The following is a 23,341-nucleotide window of genomic DNA, read 5'->3' on the forward strand; positions in this document are numbered from 1 at the left end:
TAACTAACGAATGTAATTTTTACCTCATTTCGAGATACACAATCGACTCTCTGGTGTCATCTTGAAACGGTGAAAATTACAAAAATGAGTAAATAAATTCACTATAATAGTTATTGATCCCAATGAAATTATAAATATTATAGTAAATTTGCTCACTTTTATAATTTTCACCTCATTTCAAGATACACAATTGTTTATTAAAACGAATAAATAAAAAGCGCTAATTAACAGTCAAAATTTTGGTTTAATAATATTTTCTATAAAATTTTAAATACATCTTTTAGTTAACTGCGTGTCGATTACTGTCAAACTTGAAACGCAAACATAAACTGAAATAATAAAAAATTAATTGATTGTGAAATTTAGTAATTATATTAAAATAAGCATCTTAAGATACTGCAAAGAACTCATCGTTAAATATTGACACTTACATGTTGAATCTTCGTTCAGTCTTTTTGTAATAGTTCGCATAGCTCGAGTTTTGTCAAAATAATAATTTCATAAAAAATTTGAATATTACGATTTCCTAACTTAAAAGTAGTAATAAAAAAAAATAAATAAAAAGGCTCGAGGAAATAGGTGCTGTTCAGAATGTGCAAATTGTTTAAAGAATTCTCTCAATATAAAAGTTAAATTTATTGAAGAGACGACAGAACAATAAAAAATCGTTAAACAATATATAATAAATTTTCGTACGTTTCAGTTAGTCTTCTATCTTTCTTTAGCAATAATAAACACAAAAGTTACATACTCAAATTGCCTACGTATTGAGAGAATTCTTTGAACAATTTGCACACTCTGAACAGCGCCTATTCCCTCCGAGCCCTTTTATTTATTTTTTAATAATTTCATAGCTGGTACGTACTCAACTGATTTTTCGATAATAAATTTCACGATACACTCGATCTCTCTTTTATTATAAAGAAAGGTAGGATTCAAGATGTCGGCTAGTGTTTCAATTAATTTTATAGTGTTCAATTTGATTTTTGCAATGAATTGCACATTCGTGTTGCGGAATACAATGAGTTGCTATAATAAGTAAATTTTGCATTGTTAAGGAACAGTTTTAGAACTTGATACGATTTCTGAATTGCAACATTAGCACATTCTATGTGCCTTTGATGCATCGATTCGATGACGATGACCGTCTTCCCTTTATGACTCATAAGATCAAATCAGTTTCTCCTACTTACTTGAGAATTGAGAGGGCTTCTGGCAGCGGTAGAGGGGCCTGGCGATGTGGTCCAGCGAACTTATCAGTTGGAGTGTGGCTGCTGTGCAATGTTGTGTTGCATCCTGCACCTCGAGTACAATCGTGTTTCACAGCGAGAAATAACGTGCTCTATTTCAAAGAAAGCGAAGCAGTCTGATCATTGCATATTAAAACTGGCGGTGGTGTAACATCGGAAATTCTCTCTCCCTCTCTCTCCCTTCACCCTTTCCCTAGCAAGACTTACCGATTAGTGTGTGCGTGTCGGACGCGTAACATCGACGAGAAGCAACGGGGAAGTCACGCAAGCAACAACGGTAACGTGTGGATATTTTTATTTGCCACACGCAATATTACTGCGATAAATCGATCTTTTAACACGATCTTGTCACAATCCTAGTTTCCTTGTTCCTTTGTAGAAATAATTTTACTGCTGTGGATGTTTATTAAGCTTCTAACGACACTATGGGAAAATCAAAAAAAGACATAAATAATGTTTTCAACAAATATTTATTACAAACATGTAGATTGTTAAAAATCCTAAAATATTTCAATTTTCGGCATTGTCTTTTTCTCCTAAAAAAGTAGGAGCACCGCATATATATACCTAAGTGCTAGGGAAAACGACATTTTGGCTGTAATATTATTCTTATAAAAATTGACATACATAGTGTGCGATATTGACGAAGACGACGAAAACAGAAGAGAAATCGTGTAAATGAAAGTTTCTGAAAACAATTTTTTTTTTTTTTTTTAGATATCACATACATGGACTCACATGTTCCTTGTAATACAAAGAAATTTTTTATAAAATGTACAAGAACACAAAAATTATATCTATATTTATATTAATAGCGTATGCATGTAAGTAGAAATGTAGATATAAAATAAGATATTTGTAATCCAGTTTTAGCCTGCTGATTGACGTATCTACTATCACAAAGTTATTTGATCGCACATCAAAAATTAAAAGGAGAAAAACTTAAGTAACATATAACGTTTAGATCTACACAGTAATGCTTGATTTATGCTTCGGTCGTAACCTTAAAATCCTAAAATTCAGCCAATAGGGCTATTAGTTTTAATGGTCTTAACTGAAATCTGTATTCCATTGGCTAAATTTTAGAGTTAGGACCGAAGTATAAACTAGGCATAAGAATATTATTCTTCCTTTTTTCCCCAATACTTTTAAAAATTTTTAACTGATAACACTTATAAATTTTATTAGCGTTTTACAAACTTCTACTAATCTTTATAGCAAGAGCTGATAACTATAGCGAGATTAACAATTGTGAATTATTCACATTTAAATTTTTGAAGCATCAAGAATATTTTTCAGATATTTTTTCATATCTTGATTATATCAGTTAAAAATATTTTTGTATAATTATTGCTATAAAAATGTTTAGATTTTTTATTTATCATAATAAGCCAACTTTTTTTCTTCATGGAATTGAAATTTCATATATCACGCTGATATTCAATTCGCTTGAAGTATCACACAACTTTCGTTCATTTGTTTAAATAAAGAAGAAATGCTAATAATGAAATGACAATAGCGAGAAAAAAAAACGATAATGAAAGTTTACTCTTTTTTGTCGATTTTACATATATAAAGTAAGGGTTTCGATATGCACTGCCAGTACTGAAAATCTATAGTTTACGTTACGTATATTTTTAGTGGCAGTGCATCGGAACACATTATTAATGTTTAGAAAATATAGTAAAATATTTCTGTCTTTAAATTTGAAGAAAATTAAGATAATATAAAAGGAAAACAAAAGAATATATTAGGTGTTGGAATTAATTCGTAGCGTTTTTTAATGAAAGAATGTTATTTATTTCACATGAGCATTAAAAAATACATTAATGAAAGTACTTCCCATCACTTGTAAAACGCTACGAATTAATTCCAACACCTAATATATTGGCACATTCATTGATGCCTTTTTCCTCAGGAGTTTTAATTGTCATTCACTTTCAATCCACTGATATACGGCAGATCGTCAGATTGCTTCCATGTTTCATAAAAATCCTGACGTGTGTCCCGAGGATATACCGGTGGAGCATATATCCAGTACTTTTCCAAATTATTATTCATTTCCGGTAAATCATTGTAGAGCTCGATTCCGTAACGCTGCAAATCTTCGAAATAAATGCCCAACTTTTTATCAAATGAATTTGCCAAAAACTGATAATCGCTTTCAGTCACAGTCATAAATGGTGAATAATCGGACGGTTCAAAATTGGTAAATGCGACCCTGTATTTTTCTGGACAAACGCTCGGCTCTAACTGCGAAGGCAACGTAAATGTTTCGCTTACAGCGTTTTGAACTAGCATCTCTCTTTCGATGCGATTAGGTGATTCATGATTGATATCACTTTGCGTATTTCCCCTGATTATTCGCAGTACTTCTTGTACGTCATCATCAACGTTCGAATTAGCTTTCGTCGGCTCGTTTTTGCCCAGTCGAGATAGCGAAGGAGACAAACGCATCATCGCGTCTGTATTAAGATCGTAACTCTTTTCATTGTTATTACTATCACTTATTATTTCCACAGAATCTACTACAGAATTGGCCAACCCAGTGGTTTCTTTGGTCCCTACAATTTTATCAAACCATCTGACAGAATAGTGAGGATATTCGCTCGACTGAGAATTTTGTTTAAACATAGATTCGTCGAACGCTTTTGATTGACAGGCGAGAAGAACTTCGGTATCGTCATGATCGTCACCGAGTAAAATCTCGCTCTGACAATACATGTTTCTTCTTTCCAACTCGTTTATTCTTCGCGAATTTTCTTTATTGGGGATGCTATTAGAAAAAGTTTTGATAAGCACGTCCGTTGCGGTTTGAGAATTAAAATAGCAACGATCTTTGTTCCCTTGGCATGTATTGTCGCTAACGGGGATTGCGTCTTTGTGCGGCGTATTCGAGATCTCTACGAGACTCTTCCCCACTTCGGCAGTGCAACTAGCTATCGTGTCGCCTTTGGTAGACGCGAATTTACCTACAATGTATCGATTCGCAGCTTCGTGGGGCCGTATACTGTATTGCATGTGACTCTTGTCCACAACATGGTTCGGGAGAGACAAATCAATATTCCTAGCGCAGTCATCTTGACGTCTTTCATTTTTAAGGGAATCCGAAGTTTCGCAAACGTCGACGAGACACCCGAGACTGTTCTCGATGTATCTCCGATCTAGATTCACATCTGTCGTCGTCACACCGTTGAGTTTGAATTTTATGCGTACCATCTCCTTCCGGCGTTTTCCTCTGTTCTTGATCACATGTTTGTGTATCAGTCGCTTGTGGAATCTCAGATCCGAAACAATCCCAAAGGTCATGTCGCAAACGTCGCATCTCTGGCTGATATCCCCGAGATTCATCTCGGAATGGTCCAGGATGCCCATTAGCGATCCTATAGCTCCATTGTGTCGCCATCGCGTGTGTAGAGCGACGTCGCTCTCGCATTTGAAGTCCCTGCCGCATATTCTGCATGTACTTCCGACGATGACGACGCTGCATTCTCGTAGAGTTACGGCAGCTGGGACGCGAAAGCCTCTTGCGTTTGGTTGCACGTCCGCTTTACGCATCTCGTTAGTTTTCGGAAAAATGTCCTCGGCCATGAGCCGCCGACCGTCCTCCTTCTTCTGTCTATCGCCGCCACTGCCGCCGTCGCCGCTTCGCCGAGCTTTCACGTCCTCCTGCGAGCTCACGATTGCGCGGCGCAGGGCGCAATAAACTACCGCCAGTGATGGGATATGGCTCGTCGCTCGTCGCCGATAAACTTCGTCCATCAGCAATAAAACTTCGTCTGACTTCGTCCTGGCTCGGATGTGGCGCCACCTCGTGCCTACGGATACGATACAATCTAATATCGAGATATAAACATTTGTCAATTGTACGCGATTGTGTTGTGTCGCGACGTGTCGTTATACGAGCGCGGAGAGAGATTCAACTGTTACCTAAAATCATATTTCGATAACATCTAACCCATTGATGAAGAATGATAAATAAGATTTGTGGTGTGTTTATATGTGCTTTTCTTTTCCTATGACCTCTATGAAGTAAACAAAATATTTGAGTAGTCTAATACGACACAAGGATTCGTGCTGAAGACTTGAGTTATTTTTTAACTCACTGGAAAATCACAGACTTCTATAAAATTAGACTTTTATAGAAGTCTGCGACTGGAATCGAGTCTCCGGAGTAAAATAACGTATAAAATTAAATGTTAAAAATATACAAAGCTTATACAAATGATTAAGATTGAAATAGCAATCTTATTCGTTCTCATTCATCATTACTATCTCGGATTGTGATATCAGAACTGAGAAAATATACAATAAAAGTTTTTACAAAATATATTAATATGGAAATATATTTCAATAAATAACACTTACATAGAATTGATTTGTAGAAAGTATGCCTTTCCTTTTTAGAAAATTCCTTTTATTTCATTAATAAATAATCATATATTTAGAAATGAATTATACACAATAAAAAACGAAATAGATATATTCACAGCTGTCAACTTATTAATTTATATACAAGTAAATATGATTTAATTTCTTCCTGAAAAAAATCATTTTCGGTATATTTTATATCTAAGTCTATTTTATTGAAAAGTATTTCTATTTTGGTCTCGTTTGAATATACACTGCCAGTACCAAAAATTTATAATATATGTAATATGAATATAATAAATTTTCGGTATTGGCAGTGTATATTCTAACAGTCTTTACTGTATTTCTCGCTTCTAAAGTCATAAATTAAGATGGTGATGAATAAGCATTTTGTAAATCATTGTGGACCATCGTGTATGATATATCAGCGATTTTGACATTCTCGAACGTAATTTATGTTCTTATAAACAATAAGAATCTTATTGTTATTAGACCATACATGTGAGAACACAATAAAACATACAATGATTGTAAAACGAACTTAAATCTTCGAAGAGAATAGAAATATTTTTACACGTGCTATTGACTGACCTGTGCTATTGTACTTCGACGAAATGCAAATAATCTTTGTAGGAGAGATATTGCTCGCGTGCCGACAAGAAGGAATATAAAAGAACTATTAGCAACACCGCTAGCCTAAGCCAATCTTCTCTTTATGTATAAGGATCCCTATGTAGATGAGTGTTTACTTCCGTTCGAAAAAGAAAAACAAATTAACCTTCGTATAGATACTTTGACGAAAATATTTAGCTAAAAGAACAATCGGGCGTCCAATGAACATTGTGATCATTCCACGTTTAAGAATTGTTAATCCGATGCTAATACAATAAAAATTTGTATAAAATTTGTATAAAATTTGTATGGTTTCATCGCTCGTGCATTATTTCGCATATAGTCATTGGATTATTCATAATTTGACTTTCAAATTTTTATACAATAATCTTATTATGATTATGCATGATAAGAACTTGTGTGATTTTATACATATACAAAATTCCTCGAAATGTATTTGTCCTTATCATGTCATTTCTTATCATGCAGAAGCTGCGTGAAGAGCGCTTCGGATAAATGGGTAGTAAACATGCAGACATTTGTAATTAATTCTCAAAAATGATTTTTTAGAAAATAAATATGTACTGTTGAATTTATACTAAAATAATTAACTTGTCATAAATAATTTTCAAGGTTTTGAAAAAAATGTTAAGCGGTGGAGGCGTATTAAAAAATAACAAGAATTGTATTATCATTTCAAAGCATCATTTCTCATTATTCTGAAACCACTCAACTCTTATTTACAAAATTTTTCTATTTTTTATACAATAATTTCGACGATATTCGTTTTGAAAGAAAATAAATTTTTTTTACAGAGATGTTTCATTCCTTAAAAGTGCGTGGGAATAAGTGCAAAATAGACATCTTTTTTTTTGTTAAGAAAGGAGAAACTTTACAAGTACCCCGGGGACAGGTTTTCAGATTGCTTTTTATCGATTACACTTCTTTCAGTGTCTAATCCATTATTGAAGGCAGACAAGAAACGGCAATATATTACCCGATTGTCTGCAGTCTTATTTTGATCTAGACATATAAGAAATTTACCAAATTCTAGCTATCCTGATAAACATTTTTTTCAGAATTTTTCATGTAATTTTTCAGAATTTCTATATAATTTTATAATTTTCTCATTTTTTTATACGAATTGGAACATTTCTCAGAAAATCTACATCTTTTCTCAGAATTTTTCATATATATTAATTATAAAATATCGTAAGATTTTTAAAATTTTTTGTAAGTAATAATTTCTGATGAAATGTTCTGATTAAAATCTAAAAAATTTTAAAATATTTTTTTAAAATCATGGGATGAAATTTTAGAATATTTCAGAATTGTATGAAAAATTCTGAGAGAAGATGTATGTTTCCGAATATTTCTAAGTATTTCTGAAAAATGTTCTAATTCATATAAAAATTATGAACAAAATTTTCACCGGGGAAATGTTAAGTTATAATAAAAAAATAGCAACGAAAAATAATTAACGCTTTAAATTAAGTTTTATCCAAATCATATTAATAAAATCATATAATTTTTAAATTTAAATATATTTTAAAGTTTCTTTTCATACTCATAAGAAGTACAACTATGAAAATAACCCTTAAAATTTCTACTCTGTCTTAATAATGTCGGATTAAAAAAGAAGAGATGTTGCTTCAAATTATTTAACTGGAGATAATGTAACAAATGTCGCAAAGTATTAGGTGTTGGAATTAATTCGTAGCGTTTTTTAATGAAAGAATGTTATTTATTTCACATGAGCATTAAAAAATACATTAATGAAAGTACTTCCCATCACTTGTAAAACGCTACGAATTAATTCCAACACCTAATAGATATGCGAAACTTGATCCAAGTTATCTTTGCACCACGGAAAGAGATATCCGTTCTACACACACACAGATAAATTATCGCTCTGGAACGATACAGTAATTCTCGCGCTCTTTTGCTAAAAAATCTTATAATAGACAGTTATATATTTTCAAGAAATATAATCAATGAAATATATAATCGTTCAAATATATATTTTGATTAAATATCAAAAAAGAAAATATTAAAAAGGAGAAGCAGACCAATGCAATTTATCTTTTAAAAAAATCAATAAGTTTTGACCGATATCATTGTGTGAAATGAGACATGAAATTTCTATCTTAATGTTAATTTATAATTTTTAAAAATTTATAATGTATTTTCAAAAATATGACTAAGTCGATCCTGCCAGGATTCGAACCTGGAATCTTCTGATCCGTAGTCAGACGCGTTATCCGTTGCGCCACAGGACCGTATTAAACCCTTTTCTTTAGTACAGGTTCATCAAATTAAAATATGTATCTATACTTTCAATATTACAATATATAAATTTATGATTAATTTAATCAGAATTTGATAAAAATTATCTGATTTTTTATTCAATATGATATATGCATATCGCATTTGCTGTCAAACATCTCTTCTTTTTTAATCCGATTATTAAGACAGAATAGAAATTTTAAGAGTGTTATGAAAATAATACTCTTAAAATTTCTATATATTCTACATATATGAATATGTCATAATAAAAAGAAACTTTAAAATAATTTGAAAATTACACAATTTTATTGATATGATTTGGACAAAACTTAATTTAAAGCGGTCAAAACTTTATGTTACTATTTTTACTATAACTCAAATATTAGAATTTTGTAAACTTTATTATATATAGTCTAGATCAACATACACAGAAAAATATCATTCTACTACTAAGACAAATGATTATTCAATTTACTTTATTTTGTAATCAAAGGCTACGAGTCGCAACTAGATGACGAGTTGGAAATTAATCTAATATTTAATGATTAAATTAGAAGTACATAAAGACATATAAAAACATAACTATACATTTCAACCCCTATCAGGTCATCCTGAGTGTACAATTTAATAAAACTTAACAAACTTGCGATTTAATCGTCGACATCGATATAATAATTCTATCACGTATTTCTATTCGAAATTTTTGCGAGAAATTTTTGTTAAGACAATTTTACTATTCCTCTTCGAATATTTTATGTCCCTGATATTGTCTTTCCTTTTTCATCCTTTGATTGTTTTCTTTTGAAGAAAATAAGTTCTTATTATAAAATTGATTGAAGAAACGACTTTATGTAATAAACAAATCGAATTTACTTTAAACAAGAATTTTTGATCAATGACTGAGATATTGTTAACGCAAGTTGGACATTTTTTTTGGTTTCTCAACATTTTGGATTTATTTTAATTTTATGTTATTGAAATTTTCTTTTATTACAATTATGACAAAATTACAAAACAAATTTATTACAAAACCAATATATTACACACTAAAAATATATGTTTTTACCTAATTATTTTACTCAATAGTATTTACTGAATTACATGCTATATCATAAAACAAAAATTTATTTTTAATGTGCAGGTAATAAAAATTTAAAAAATTTATATGACAATGACATTTATATTACAATGCAGTTTGTAACTGTTTACAAATATGAAATGAAATTTATGTAAAGCCATCTATAAAATATTATCTAGTATTAAAGTTTGTATTTTAGCGTTTATAGCTGACCTTCGTTTATTATATCTATACTTCTTTTCGCTTATATCTGAAGTTTACATGCTTTACGAAATAATAAAAAAAAATCAAGTATTTTGCGTTTCAGCCTATCTATGTCTATTTCCAGTTGCTGATACCGCAAGATACATACCGCAGACGAGTATATTTTTAAATAAAACCGTGATAAACCGTTTTAAATAAAACGGTGATATGGACAAACTTTAAACCTACTGAAAGTCAATGACGAATGAGCTCATGCCTATTCGTATGATAAAAAGTATGATAAAAATCCTGCACCACAATTCTTGCTGATGTTGATAGTATATACAGAAAAAATTATAGTCAACTGGTTACAAAAAAAATTGGTGTACAATACTTAATTAAAAAAGAAATTAATGCCAAAAAGTAAAAGTTGAAAATTTTCGCAAATTTTTTTCTCTTCCGTTTTCTTTTTCTATTTTGAGTTTATGACATTGAAAACAATTTTCTATATACCTGATCGATAGATTTAATTCGTTACAAAAAAGTTCTTTTGAAGTTTTTTAGTATTTTGCGTCCTTTTTTTAAATCAATATATTAAAAATAATGAAAAATAACACTTTTTATTAATATCTCTGAAACGCGTCACTTAATTTAATAGCATTTTTTAACTTATTTATATGTTATTCGAATGATCATATGAATCAAATAAAATTGCACTAAAGAATTAGTTCCTTTCAAAAACTCTTCCGACAATAGCCAATCATGCGTGCAAACGGAACATAGTCTATGCAAATATGGCCGCCTGTCACGAAATATATAGCTGTGCTAACTTTACTTCGTATTTATTAAATATGTGGAAGTCAGTTCTTTGTTAATATTATAAATGCCATTTTTTAGAAACAATCTTATGCAGGAACTAAAAATTAAAATTGATGATAAAGTTTAAGGATATTTTTTGTAAATGAAATTTAATCAAATAAAATTTATAAAATGTGAATGATAAATATGATTAATATATTTAGAACACGTATAAAGCGAAAAAGTTAGTAAATATCTTGAATAAAAAATTTTTATAAAAAACTACATAAATTGAGACAAGATCTTAGAAATTCTTAGTTTTTCGTAGATATTCTTAGTGCGACATAAAGTGGCGTCGCTTGTTTGAAAGAAAAACCAAGAAATCCTCTTTTTCTATACGCCTTTGCTTACGCCAGCCTGATGCTGCATTACGGGCTTTTATGGGACATTTTTTCGTATCTTGCATATTTCGCAGGAAACAAACAACATCACTTTATATCCCACTACGAATACAAATCCTACAAAAAACAAAGAATTTTTAAGACAAATCTCACTCCATATTCTACTATAAATATCTGCGAAAAACTAAGATTTTCTAAGATCTTATCTCAATCATGTTTTCTGTACTTTTCCGTAAAAATTTTTTCTATCAAAGATAACTCTAAAATTCATGTCATGAATATGGATTGTAGTACATTTCGTAGTTATGACACTCCAGGAAACTGAGATTTTCATACATTAAAGTTAATTTTTGAACATAAATAAACTATCGGTTCATTGGTTGCCTATGACCGTAATCACATTACAGGTTGTCGGTTACGATTGCTGGTTTTATTTTAGCCAATCATGACAAATTTCTATAATTTGTAAATTAAATTTAACATTTTCTCTTTGAAATGATTTTTAATCATTACGTTACAATTTTTTTCATTAAGAGATTTAAAGTGAATAGTACATTTTCTAGTTTTTTCTCTAAAAATTTCTCAAAATTTTGCCGCCAATATTAGCATTACCGATATTCACTTAATTTATATTTTCGTTTAATTGTCTAGGAACTCAATTTAGAACATAACAAATACCAATTATTTTTATCGTCAACTATTGGCGCTGTTTCAGATTTATTCGATCGTGGTATCAAATGTATCTGCAAACATGGATATTTGCAATAGCGCACATAACTTATGCCCGTAAGTATCTTTCATGATGATGGCTGATTTCCTTTTAGGAGACACAGTCGACACAAACGTCACTTCAGCCTTCTTGGCATTCAATGAATAATAAAGATAACGACATTGTTTGATTATCGATGGTTTCTATTTGTCGATACAAGTCAACAGTGAAGTGTCATTTTATCTTTGTTGCTCACTGAATGTTAAGAAGGATAAAATAATACTTGTGCCGACTTGTATTATCAAAAGCACCCTAGAAAGCACCCTGTCTGTTAAAAGGAAAACAGCCGATATTATGGAATTACGTGCAGCATTCACGAAGCTCGTGGTGCCATATTTCTGTTAGAATACGTCGTCGCCAAACGTGGGCTATGCAACGGCTACAAGTCTGGCGTAGACGATCTTCAGACATTCGAGTTTATCAGCAAGCTGAAATTGGATCTGTTGGACGCGCATTACAGTGGCATGACGAAGGTCCGAGGCAGTAATCGCATGCAGACGGCATACCGGCTGGAGAAAGGCACTGATGTCACCCTCCCGACGAAGTATTCAAATTAGCTCGCGTAGAAACAACGGTCTGGCCCGACTTGGTTCATAGACTTTAATTAACTCGGCGATTAATTCAATCGGCAGAATTAAAATTTTCAATTATTTAATGTGTTGTCTCTAAAAATTCTGCTAATATCGACGAAAATATGATAAACGTCGATTAAATCAAAGTTTGATCAAAATCATCCTTAAGTCCATTTCTGTCAATATAAATTAATTACTTTGATCTCGATTAAACTTACTTGTAATCCTCTTCTAGTTCTAAGAATTAGAAAAAGATAGACAGTAAATTAAACCAGACTAAACTTAATTTACATTGGAAAAATGGACATTAGTCAGTATGAGCTCTTTATGTAGAATTTACAAGAGCTTTAAAATTGTAATTTAAATATTTATCTATTTAAATGATAAATCGAATATAGCATTGCAAATTTTTTCAATTAATTAATAAATAATTAATAAATAATAAAATTTTTCAATATAACCCTCAATATATTTTCTTGTTAAAAAATATCGATTAGGGAAATGCTAATTCTCCTTTTACGTCCTTTACATCCTTTTCTAGAGACATCATACCCAGTGGACTTCCAGAAGAGTTCTCGTTAGTGTACACGCTGAGAGCTAGGAAATCACCGAAGTATCCTTGGCATGTCATTAAGATTGCGAACATGAACGGTGACGCTCAGTTTCTCATCACAATGAATTCTAGGAAGCGAACACTGGATTTTTCATCGATCGACCACGAGGGAGAATTACAGACGATCTCTTTTGTAAATGATCGCGTGAGTGCCATCATTTGCCACATCTGTCATCGTTCTAGAATAGTTTGTTTCGCTCGTGACAGTCCTCCATTCCTTAAATAAACGCTTGTCACTAAACGGGACACTTGAACGACGAAGACAAAGTCATCGTGGAGAATTGTCTGAATTAATAAATCGTTTTTTTTTGTTTGAAAAAAGCAATATTTATGTCTCTCTCTTTATTGAAATATTGTATCGCCCCACGTAGAAGATTCCAAAGTCAAACACGTCCCGATTTGCGATAACATGTGGAATGTGTAATAACACAAAGTGGAAACAAGTCGTAAATTCTGTCAAGTGGATCGTTTCTTAAAAGTATTGCCGAGAAGAGAGAGAGAGAGAGAGAGAGAGAGAGAGAGAGAGAGAGAGAGAGAGACTCGTCATTAAAACTGATTAATAATTATCTATGCATGAGTGTTTTACCCCACGAAATCATTACGTAAGCTATTGCGTGAGATGCGTGCCAAGCCGCAAAAGTAGGCGCGTGAATTGTATCGTCATGCTATTATACAGAGTAGATATAACGGATGTAAGTCACGTCGAGTCGCTTCATGCGCAAATGTCACTTCAAAGAGTCTCGGACGTTAGAAATTCTATCGCTGACGTGATAGAAAACGAGTGTCATGCTCATGCGATCGATAATACGGCGATAAGAGAATGACACGACGCGCTCGGAACCTTTGATCGATGAAGATTGCAAGCGTGTTTTGAAACAACATGGATTTATGCAATAAATACGAAACTCCGAGATCTCTCAGAGATCTCTCAGAGATCTCTCCGAGATCTCTCAGAGATCTCTCAGAGATCTCTCTAATAAGCCTTACTTAGAACTCATTTGTCTCTTTCTATACATCATTATCCTGTCTAGGATAAATTAACACTTGATTAATCGCAGCTTACGTCATTGATGGATAACAACTTGAAGAAAAATATATGATTTTTTTATAAAACAGGTGTTCGACAAGGGTTGGCACAAGGTAAACTTCGGGGTGTTCAAGGATAAACTAGTCCTTAACATCGATTGCGAATTCGTTGGCGTGGAAGATTTAAAACCACGCGGTTCGATTAAAATCGACGGGGATCTGTCGATAGCTAAAATGAACAATAGTAAGATTACTGTGCCGGTAAGACTCCGTTATATCAGATTTGTATGCGAAGCTTAATTTTTCACGTCATATCAGATTTGCATTTGCACTACTTAATTTATTATTCAGTTTTATTTTTTTAATTCTTCAATTAATAATTAATTTTCGAACTAATTTCGAATTATCTTTAAAAATAGACTTATAAGCATGTACATCTAACATTCACGAATTGCATTGCTATTAGTGTCACTGCGAGGAATGCGCTTTTCTAGAAATAAAGTTACGTGTGACCATTACAATTAAATAACCCGCTACTTAATTAACAGCTTCGTACAGAACGAGTCTGAAACATTGTATCGCCAAGTAGGACAAACTGAATTTAATATTAGAGTCTTGGCTTATATCCAGAATGCATATGAAACGTTAAAATTCCAACAAGAGTTGAAATATTATTATACATATATGAAAAAAATATAAGAAGGTATACATTTCATAAAACATTATGTACGATGTCCCAAGATTATAAATGTCTGTTATTGTATTATTTATATTATCTTCAGATTGACTTGCAATGGATGGTTTTAACTTGCGATCCAACGAGAGACGAGAGAGAAACGTGTAAAGAGCTACCTACGGTAAGATCTACATATCAGTAAGATTTAACAGTTTTGCAAGATTTGACTAGTGTAATATATACATGACCATAGAAAACCGTAGAACCTGCTCCGCTTCAAATAAAACCCACTTGCAATACGATCTGTCCGCAAGGACCACCTGGATTTAATGGTTCCAATGTAAGTTCTTTCTTTGTTTTACATTTATTAAATATTTATATCATAGGTTTCCAGCTAGTTTTCAAATCAATAAAATTTTGATTATTTATGAAATTAATCATAATCTAAAACTATATACTAAGATGAATTGTACATCTTTTTTAATTAATAAATTTCTTCAGACTCAGACGAAATAAATCGATGTTGAATCATACTAATATGAGAGCCGACACATCATTTTTAAATGTTTTATTAAATATTGCGACAATTAAAATTGAATGAATGAATTTTTTGTTTTCTTAATAAGAGTTGATAAAGAAAATTATATCAGGGATTTCCCGGTCCACCTGGACCACCCGGAGCACCGGGGCCAATTGGTATATCAGGTTCAACTGGATTTCCAGGGCAATCGGGGCCGCCGGGTGAACAAGGAAGGATAGTATGTTTTCCTTATAGTATTAGTTTATACATAACTAAAATCATTCATCATTAAATTACTACTAAAATCATTATATAACTATAAAAATCATTCATCATAAAAATATTCTTAATCCAGAGGTGAATCCACGATGGGGGCCATGGAAATCATGACTTCTTTCTTAAAAATGTTTATAGCAAAATGTTATATATACATACTTTTAATATTTCTGAAATGCTTAATCACAATTTTGATATTCCAAAAATATTTTTTAATTTAGGAAACTCTTAGATTTTTACGGCTTAAGGCTTACTACTCTATTGATCGCGTTATGCAAAAGTTTATACGGCTTTTATTTTTCGCCCGTCGCGTCGTAAAAGAAAAAAATTTTCACACGCGTAAATTAAAAAATAAGAACGAAGAAGTATAGAAACTGTTGAAATTTTCCTTTTTCTTGTGTTTTTGGTTGGCACATGGAGAAACTTGATAATCCAAAATACGAATCCGCCAATGGCTTCCACATTGAGAGAAAAAAGTGATTAGAATAATCATAATTTAATTATAATTTATAGTCATTTTTTGGGACAATCATAAATTTATAATTGTTTTAACTATATAAATAGTAATCTGAAAATTGAATTATGATCATAACGATCATAATATTATATGTATTCATTTAACTAATTGTATGGTTATCTTACATATAAATCATATTTACATATAGTAAACTATAAAATGTTGTAACTATATATTTATAAAGTTATTGTTACTATATATATATATATATATATATAAAACATAGCAATAATAACTATGAAAATGATGCTCCTGACCATAATTATTTTACCATGCAATTATAATGACAATTACGATATACTTTTCTCTCATTGTCAATGCACGTTAAGAAATTCCTGGATATGCCTCTATCGTAACTAAAATCATTTTTTACCTTTACAAAAACGTAGGCACTAAGAATGCAAGGAAAGGAATATAAGAAATGTATCTTATCAGGGAGCTCCAGGTAACATTGGCGTTAGAGGTTTTCCAGGATTGCAAGGTTCTAAAGGATCGATAGGACCCGCAGGACCACCGGGCTTACTAGGATCACCAGGCCGAAAGGGTGAAAGAGTAAGTACTAATGCTTTTAAATTGAATATGATAACGCGTGAAAATTTATTTATAAAAAAAAAATAAATCCTCTAATAGGGCGATATGGGATTTCCGGGTCTGAAAGGAGATCAGGGTCCTCGAGGGTTTCCGGGTTCGTCAGGGAATCCGGGTGATTTTTCACATGAATCGTCAGAATACAAGGGCGAAAAAGGAGCCAAAGGTGAACGAGGAGACAATGGTATTCAAGGACAGCCGGGTGAAAAAGGTACAATACGTTATTTCTTAGAAAGAAAACATCAGATAAACCACTTAATTAAGATAGATTAAATTCACTCAGGGAACACTGACGATATAATTCGATCTCAGCAGAAATCGCGTCGAGATATATAATTGGGTTATTCTATGTCGGCGATAGAGAGTGAGAGAATACTACAGAATGGGTGCTCGATTAATGTACTTGTTGTCACTGCAACATCTAAATCAATTTACCGTCTAAATCTCGATCATGCCAGAATGAATATAATATCCTTACGTAATGTTTCCTGATTTTAACCATGAATAATTTTTTAATAGAAATGTGAATAATACATATGTTAATTTGAAAGTTGTTCGATCTATTTATCATAGATTTATCATAACAAGATGAGACAGTGATTTGTCTCAATATTAATTTGTTAGTTCAAATGTTCGACTCTGCTGTATCTCGTGTTTATAGTCTTTTTATTAACACTGCACATTATAAAAAAATCACAATTCAAATAACGACTATTAAACGATTCAGATGACGCGCATGACATATCGTTGACCCAGATTCATTCGCAGTCATTGTAAATCAATTTATCGCAATCTGTGCTAATATTCGCTTATTTATAAATAATTCAAAATTATTCGCTTATAAGTACCCTAAAAGTCAAAATTAAGTGCGCAAGAGAAAAGGAACTTTATTAAAAATATTTATTATTAAATATTTAGATAAATAACTCAGAAGAAGAATAAAATTATTAACAAAGGAACACAATTACCAAGGAAAGGAACGAATGTGTTCAGACTGGCTCTTGTTCTACAAGGCGCTCTTGTGCAAAAGTCATTTTGACATCCCCTACTAGATGATCTTTTTTTCAAAGAACATTCTTATGAACATGAGAAAACAATTCAGTTAACACAAAAAAAAAATGTATCCAATTATATTTATATTAATATTTATATTAATAAAGTGTCCCACCTCGAATATATTAAAATATAGGGATCCTAAAGACGATTAGTCATATTGTAAATAGCACTTACATATAGACGATTTACGTGTCATTGACAAATCATTATATATTACATCAATATTTTACGCGACATACACGTAAATTTTCGTATAACAATTAAGTTTTAATTAGACATCTAAGTCCAATTTTAAGAACTCTACGTTATTTCTTTGTTCAAACTACTAATCTGTGGACTATTTATTTCGTAAATACACAACTAGCATAACTTTTATATAAAACAAACGTTGTCACTGGTTAGCACGATGTGACTGGTTATCATGACAGCTGTGGAGCGCCATATTGGATTAAGAAATGATAAAGAAGATATCAATTTCGAAATTTTTTTTGTCGTTCTCAGCTTATACAAACTCCATCTCACAGACACATATTAATGCATATATTATAATCTTGGAAAAAAATTTTCGAATCAATATAAAAGAGAAAAAAAGTAATTGTTATACAAAAATTATATGGTTTAGTCGATAATACAAATGACTTTAGGATCAACAAAAAATTTGAAAGTTTTAATTAAAAAAGTTAAACTTTTTGTACCTATAAAAATTTTAAACTGTTTTAAAATAAAAAGTGAAGGTAGAAGTAATTGAAAAATATGATATTTTTTTAAATTAAAATGCATTGTACATTATAAAATGTACCTAAAATTTTTTAAATACATATTTAAAACATTTTTTTATTTTTGACACTTTCGTGCTACTTAGAAAAATATCATATAAAAATGTATCATTAAACCATTATAAAATTTAACATTAAAAATTTAATTTTTAGGCGAATCTGGAGACAGAGGATATCCGGGATTAGATGGATCCCGCGGTCGTGACGGAGCATCAGGTCTTCCTGGTTTTCCGGGACCTCCTGGTCTTCCGGGACCCCCTGGACCGAAAGGCAACACTATATATACGAATACGTCTAATATTCCAGGAGCACAAGGTCCTCGTGGTATAATAGGACCACCAGGACCATCAGGCTCACCAGGACCATCAGGCCCACCAGGACTGCCAGGATTGCCTGGATCTCCGGGCCAAATAGGTCCAAAGGGCGATATCGGGGAACGTGGTCGAGATGGTTCGCAATTTGTTAACTAAGAATTAAACAAATACACTAATGATAATTCTTTTTACGTTTATAACCTGAAATATTTATTATCGTTTATTGACTGAAATATTTATTAGCGTTTATAATGAACCTGAAATATTTATTACCCCTAAGGCACACCGGGATTAACGGATAATAACGTCATATCAGGATTACCTGGTCCCGAGGGACCTATTGGGCTTCCTGGTGATGATGGTCTCCCAGGTGAAAAAGGAGAAATTGGACCAATGGGTCCTTCAGGACCATCTGGAAATCCGGGAAAGGATGGATATCCAGGATTACCAGGACCACAAGTATTTTATTACTCAGATTTATATATATTTATATTATTATTAGTTAAAATAATGTACTTTTCGTAATATTCATTGTTGCACTAAGGGACTTCCAGGGCCACACGGAGAACCGGGGTCTTCAGGACCTCGAGGTTTAGATGGGCTCGCAGGAAAACCAGGGCCACCAGGATCCGATGGGAAATCAGGTCAAAAGGGTAACAAAGGACAAAAAGGTGAACAAGGTCTTGCCGGACCTCGTGGATTACCAGGGAATTCGGTAAGACGATGAATGAAATGGATATTACAACATTAAACAATTTATCAATTTTATGTTTCGAATAATGAACATATAATTAACCCATGTAATTTCAGAACAATAAATATCATATCGATTAATTTATACATTTAGGGCTCAATGGGCTCACCAGGCGCACCAGGTGTACCAGGCTTAGAAGGAAGACCCGGTCAATCCGGTCCTTCGGGACCAATAGGACCATCAGGACCTCCAGGCCCTCCTGGTCTTCCAATTGCGAACAGCAATTTTGGTAACATTGGTAGGCCCGGTCTCGAGGGACCTAGAGGTCCACCAGGTCCTCCAGGCATAGTAAGCATCTTGTTTGATAAAAAATAAAACCAAAATTTGATTAAATTATATATAAATTATATAAATTAAATTATATAAATTAAAATTATAAATGAATAAATCTTAAAGTAAACGATCCAAATAAACAATTAAGCCAGGTGAAAGGGGAACTCCTGGAGAACGAGGATTAGAAGGTCAGATAGGACCACCTGGAGTATCTGGTAAGGACGGGGCACCTGGATTGCAAGGTCCTCCCGGGAACAGAGGTCAAACGGGATTACCTGGTCTTCAAGGTCTGCCGGGACGTAGTATAAGCGAAGCGGAAATTCGCGATATTTGTGCTATTGTCCTGAGAGGTGATTTTTTTGCAGTTATTTCTAAACATAAAAGCTCGTTGAAATTTAAGTGATCCTCCATTTATCGACTCCCTCCGTTTTTGTTATAAAGATAGTAATTAAACTAGTTAAGTCACTTAAACTCAGTTAACTTTGATCAAAGTTTTGGACAACAGCTGTATTTTAATGAGAAGCCGCGCATGAATGGGCAACGCGCAATATCGCCAGGAATATGTTCCGAATTGTGATATGGCCTTTTTTTTATTATCACCTATATATATATATATATATATATATATATATATATATATATATATATATATATACATATATATATATATATACAGAAAAGATGACCGAAATGGCAGCGTTAATGCAAGGTCTACCTGGCCCGCCTGGTCGAGGCCGTCCGGGCCGTCCTGGATCCCCTGGACCTCAAGGTCGCCCAGGTACATCCTCCGAGTCAAAATCATCAATCCATTGCGCTTTTTATCTTGTGCTCGGTACAACAAATTAATCGCATTCGAAATCATCTGCTATTGCGTTTTTTTCTTATTAGTTTATAGAAGAATCTTGGACATATAGAATGGAATCCCTAACTCAAGAGAAGATATTTGGCAAGCAACGACAAAGTATAATAACATCGTCATTTAAACGCTTCAAGTATCATCGACATCGCCTCTCGCGTCCCTAGAATTAAAGCATAAAAAATGACGAATGATTCATCACGTGGCATTTAACGATATCGGTTCAGGATATCAATGTTCTGAATTCATCGCGGTTACGCCCATAACAATAATGATATATTGGCATGTGTCACAGAGAGACTGAAAGAATTAACAGAGGGTCTACGAGGGCTACCCGGATTACCGGGACCGGCTCGACACGGCCGTCCCGGTCGAGCCGGAAAGCGGGGCATTCCAGGTACCTATCGCTCGGAACGTAGCAACTTTCTGAAATGTCTGGAAAATGGCCTGTTTGGACTAATGGACGCTTTTGTCGTGCGCATGCGAAAATTAGATTAGTTGAGTAACTGCGTTACTTAGCTTCTCATCATCGGACGTAATGCTTTTTTAATATATTAAAGCGGATATATCTTTTTCTAATTCAAGCACATGCTTTATGTATCATCATTATTAAAAAAAAGTTCATTCTCTATATTTGATTATATATTTTCAGTTTTTTATTATTATATTTGTTCTTCTTCAAGTAATAATGGAAATCTTATCAAACTGTTAAAAAACAAATGGAAATGAAAATTAATGCATGGTGCATTTTATGAATATATTTTTCGCTGTTTGCATGATTGCGATATTTTTTGGTTAATTAATTTTATTTTCGTTATTTATTTTAGGCGATCCAGGCCCGCCAGGTTTGCCGGGAGATCGTGGATTCGTTGGTTTACCTGGTCCGCAGGGTCCCATCGGTCCACAGGGGCTACCTGGCGAACGTGGAGAAAAGGGGGACAGAGGTCCCGAGGGAATCGGCTTAGAAGGACCGCCTGGTCTAACAGGTTTACCAGGTTAAATTACATTACATGAATAAAAAATTATTTGCTTATAATTAACAATGAAATATTAGTATAGTTAGTAATAAAATTATATAGACTTTGGGACAATAATACGGTAATTGTATACTGCGTTTTATGATAGGGCCTCCTGGTAATGACGGCGTCGGTTTGCCCGGAAGGCAGGGAGACAGAGGTGAACCAGGCAGACCAGGTAAAGAAGATTAGCAACACAAATAAGTAAAGAAGACTATATTCGATCAAAGTGGGTCTTGATCTTCTAAATTTGACATGTTTGAATGAATCTTTCCAATTCGAACAATTTCCAATTCGAATAAAAATGTTATTAGACATTCATTTTGATCGAACGTGTCTTTCTTCGATTATTTGTATTAAATATTTTCGATCGATTTTCCCTTGCTATTAAAAGAATTATAAGTAACAAGATACTTTTTTCAAAATAATTTATAGAGTATAAAAAATATCTGCAATATTATACATATTTTGGCATTGTAATATTTGTAATCACTTTAGATACAAGATGTTATTTCAATTCTACATATATGTTAAGGTGTTCCTGGCGCGAGAGGACCACCAGGAACGCAAGGACCACCCGGATATTGCGAATTCTGTAATTATCCTAGCAGCAATTACTTGCACAATCGTGGCAACGAGAAAGGTCCTTAATCAGTTGTAAGAACTAACTTTTACATATATAACGGAAGGAGTACTGCGGAGAGATTATTTTTAAAAATCATTATTCGAGGTATTTTTTGACACGTGTGTCTTTATAATTCAATACTCAATGCCGAATTAATAATGCCTGTAAATCCTTACAAAGCGCTGCCATGCAAAAGCTATTCTAAGTTGCATTTCTAAGTTACAATTTAGTTATTTCGTATAAAATGTATTATTTAATTAATAAAGCTTGCTTTTCGATATAACAGCTTCTCGATACGTTATTATAAATCGTTAATTTTCTCGTTAAATTTTTAATAGCTTCTCCTTCTCTTTCATTGGCTCACGTTTTCTCCAACGAAGGTAAATTTAGTAACAGAAAGATCCTTTCAATCTTTCAAAAAGTAGTCGCAAACAAATAGAAATGCGAAATCGGATACAAATTGCGAAGGCAAGATACAAGTGTGGGAAACACTCGGTCGGTTTCATCATTTAAAAAATTTATAAAAATAATATAAAACACTGAGCCGAAGTCAAAACTGCCCATCCCAGTCAAGTCGTCAATTCAAACTAATTTCTAATAGTGAATTCGAACCTACTCAATGCCTGGTATGATATGCACTGCATATTAAAGATGTCGTGCATAAATTGACATATAAAGATGTCAAGATGTGCTCAATATAAATATAGAAACGGATTAAATTGCGAAATCCTTAACATTTTGAATGCTTTCTAGCAGGAGACTACGAATATCTTTAATCAGGTTTAATAACATCCGTAGTTATGAAACTGGCCAGTCATAGTTATTACTTTGAAGAATGAAATGACTGTGATTAATTTCTAACTACGGATATTATTAAACCCGCCTAAGAGGGCCTCTTTCATCAACTTCTGGTTAAATTAATCGACGATTAATTCGCAGAAGTGCCAACAGCAGTTTGATGTACCATAACATCTCTTTCTTCCTCTTCTGTGTTTAGTTCTCACGTTGACAATTGTAGTGATTGAATTAACCATCGATTAGCGGTGGTGAAAGAATCCCTAAGGATGTTGTGTAAATGTATCACAGATGACACGGGCGCGTTTCTATATAATGGTGATTTAATTTTAATCTTGGT

At 32.7% G+C, this 23,341-nt stretch overlaps 3 protein-coding genes and 1 non-coding gene across 11 annotated transcripts in view; 1 reads left to right on the forward strand and 3 right to left on the reverse strand.

Moving 5' to 3' along the window:
• The window catches only part of LOC105147831 (DGAT1/2-independent enzyme synthesizing storage lipids), a 25,793-nt gene extending 24,488 nt beyond the window's left edge, over positions 1 to 1,305 (reverse strand). Inside the window, exon 1 of the mRNA XM_087416046.1 lies at positions 1,194 to 1,305. The gene's annotated coding sequence lies outside the window, so the exon portion shown is untranslated. The remainder of the gene's footprint in view (positions 1 to 1,193) is intronic.
• LOC147906643 (uncharacterized) overlaps positions 1 to 6,181 on the reverse strand; it is a 9,607-nt gene extending 3,426 nt beyond the window's left edge. Inside the window, exons 1-2 of one of the 2 annotated variants that reach the window (XM_087416038.1) lie at positions 1,458 to 6,181; positions 1,194 to 1,342 (exon numbers count right to left, since the gene is read on the reverse strand). In XM_087416038.1, the coding sequence (XP_087272164.1) occupies positions 3,174 to 5,012 (1,839 nt within the window). In that variant the 5' untranslated portion in view covers positions 5,013 to 6,181 and the 3' untranslated portion in view covers positions 1,194 to 1,342; positions 1,458 to 3,173. Of the gene's footprint in view, positions 1 to 1,193 lie in introns of both variants that reach the window. The other variant, XM_087416037.1, reaches the window with a different exon arrangement.
• On the forward strand, positions 1,389 to 22,489 carry LOC105147844 (uncharacterized). 7 transcript variants are annotated; one of them, XM_087416020.1, is made up of 20 exons: positions 1,389 to 1,527; positions 11,695 to 11,765; positions 12,094 to 12,292; positions 12,862 to 13,078; positions 14,050 to 14,220; positions 14,742 to 14,816; positions 14,889 to 14,975; positions 15,286 to 15,393; positions 16,384 to 16,500; positions 16,579 to 16,747; positions 18,522 to 18,818; positions 18,963 to 19,141; positions 19,227 to 19,397; positions 19,530 to 19,724; positions 19,858 to 20,059; positions 20,386 to 20,487; positions 20,861 to 20,962; positions 21,393 to 21,560; positions 21,691 to 21,759; positions 22,117 to 22,489. In XM_087416020.1, exons 2-20 carry the CDS (start codon positions 11,717 to 11,719, stop codon positions 22,230 to 22,232), a joined length of 2,793 nt encoding a protein of 930 aa, XP_087272146.1. In that variant the 5' UTR covers positions 1,389 to 1,527; positions 11,695 to 11,716; the 3' UTR covers positions 22,233 to 22,489. The 7 variants fall into 7 exon arrangements, with proteins under 7 accessions (XP_087272146.1, XP_087272147.1, XP_087272148.1 ...); XM_087416021.1 differs by having other exon boundaries at positions 21,393 to 21,551; XM_087416022.1 differs by lacking the exon at positions 20,861 to 20,962.
• On the reverse strand, positions 8,440 to 8,512 carry TRNAR-ACG (transfer RNA arginine (anticodon ACG)). Its single transcript has one exon. It is a non-coding gene; the product is annotated as a tRNA-Arg (tRNA).
• Positions 22,490 to 23,341: the final 852 nt, after the last annotated feature.

The sequence above is a fragment of the Acromyrmex echinatior genome, chromosome 19 (genome assembly GCF_024713525.1).
Source record: "Acromyrmex echinatior isolate Ae372 chromosome 19, ASM2471352v2, whole genome shotgun sequence".
In the NCBI taxonomy this organism is placed as follows: Eukaryota; Metazoa; Arthropoda; class Insecta; order Hymenoptera; family Formicidae; genus Acromyrmex; species Acromyrmex echinatior.

What these genes read in the sequence shown, in the direction of transcription:
- LOC105147844 (XM_087416020.1), top strand. Translation starts at nt 11,717, where the DNA reads ATGTATCTGCAAACATGGATATTTGCAATAGCGCACATAACTTATGCC. An exon ending in CGTGTAAAGAGCTACCTACG is followed by an intron (nt 14,817 to 14,888) that starts GTAAGATCTACA and finishes ACATGACCATAG; the next exon opens with AAAACCGTAGAACCTGCTCC. An exon ending in TGGTCTAACAGGTTTACCAG is followed by an intron (nt 21,561 to 21,690) that starts GTTAAATTACAT and finishes GTTTTATGATAG; the next exon opens with GGCCTCCTGGTAATGACGGC.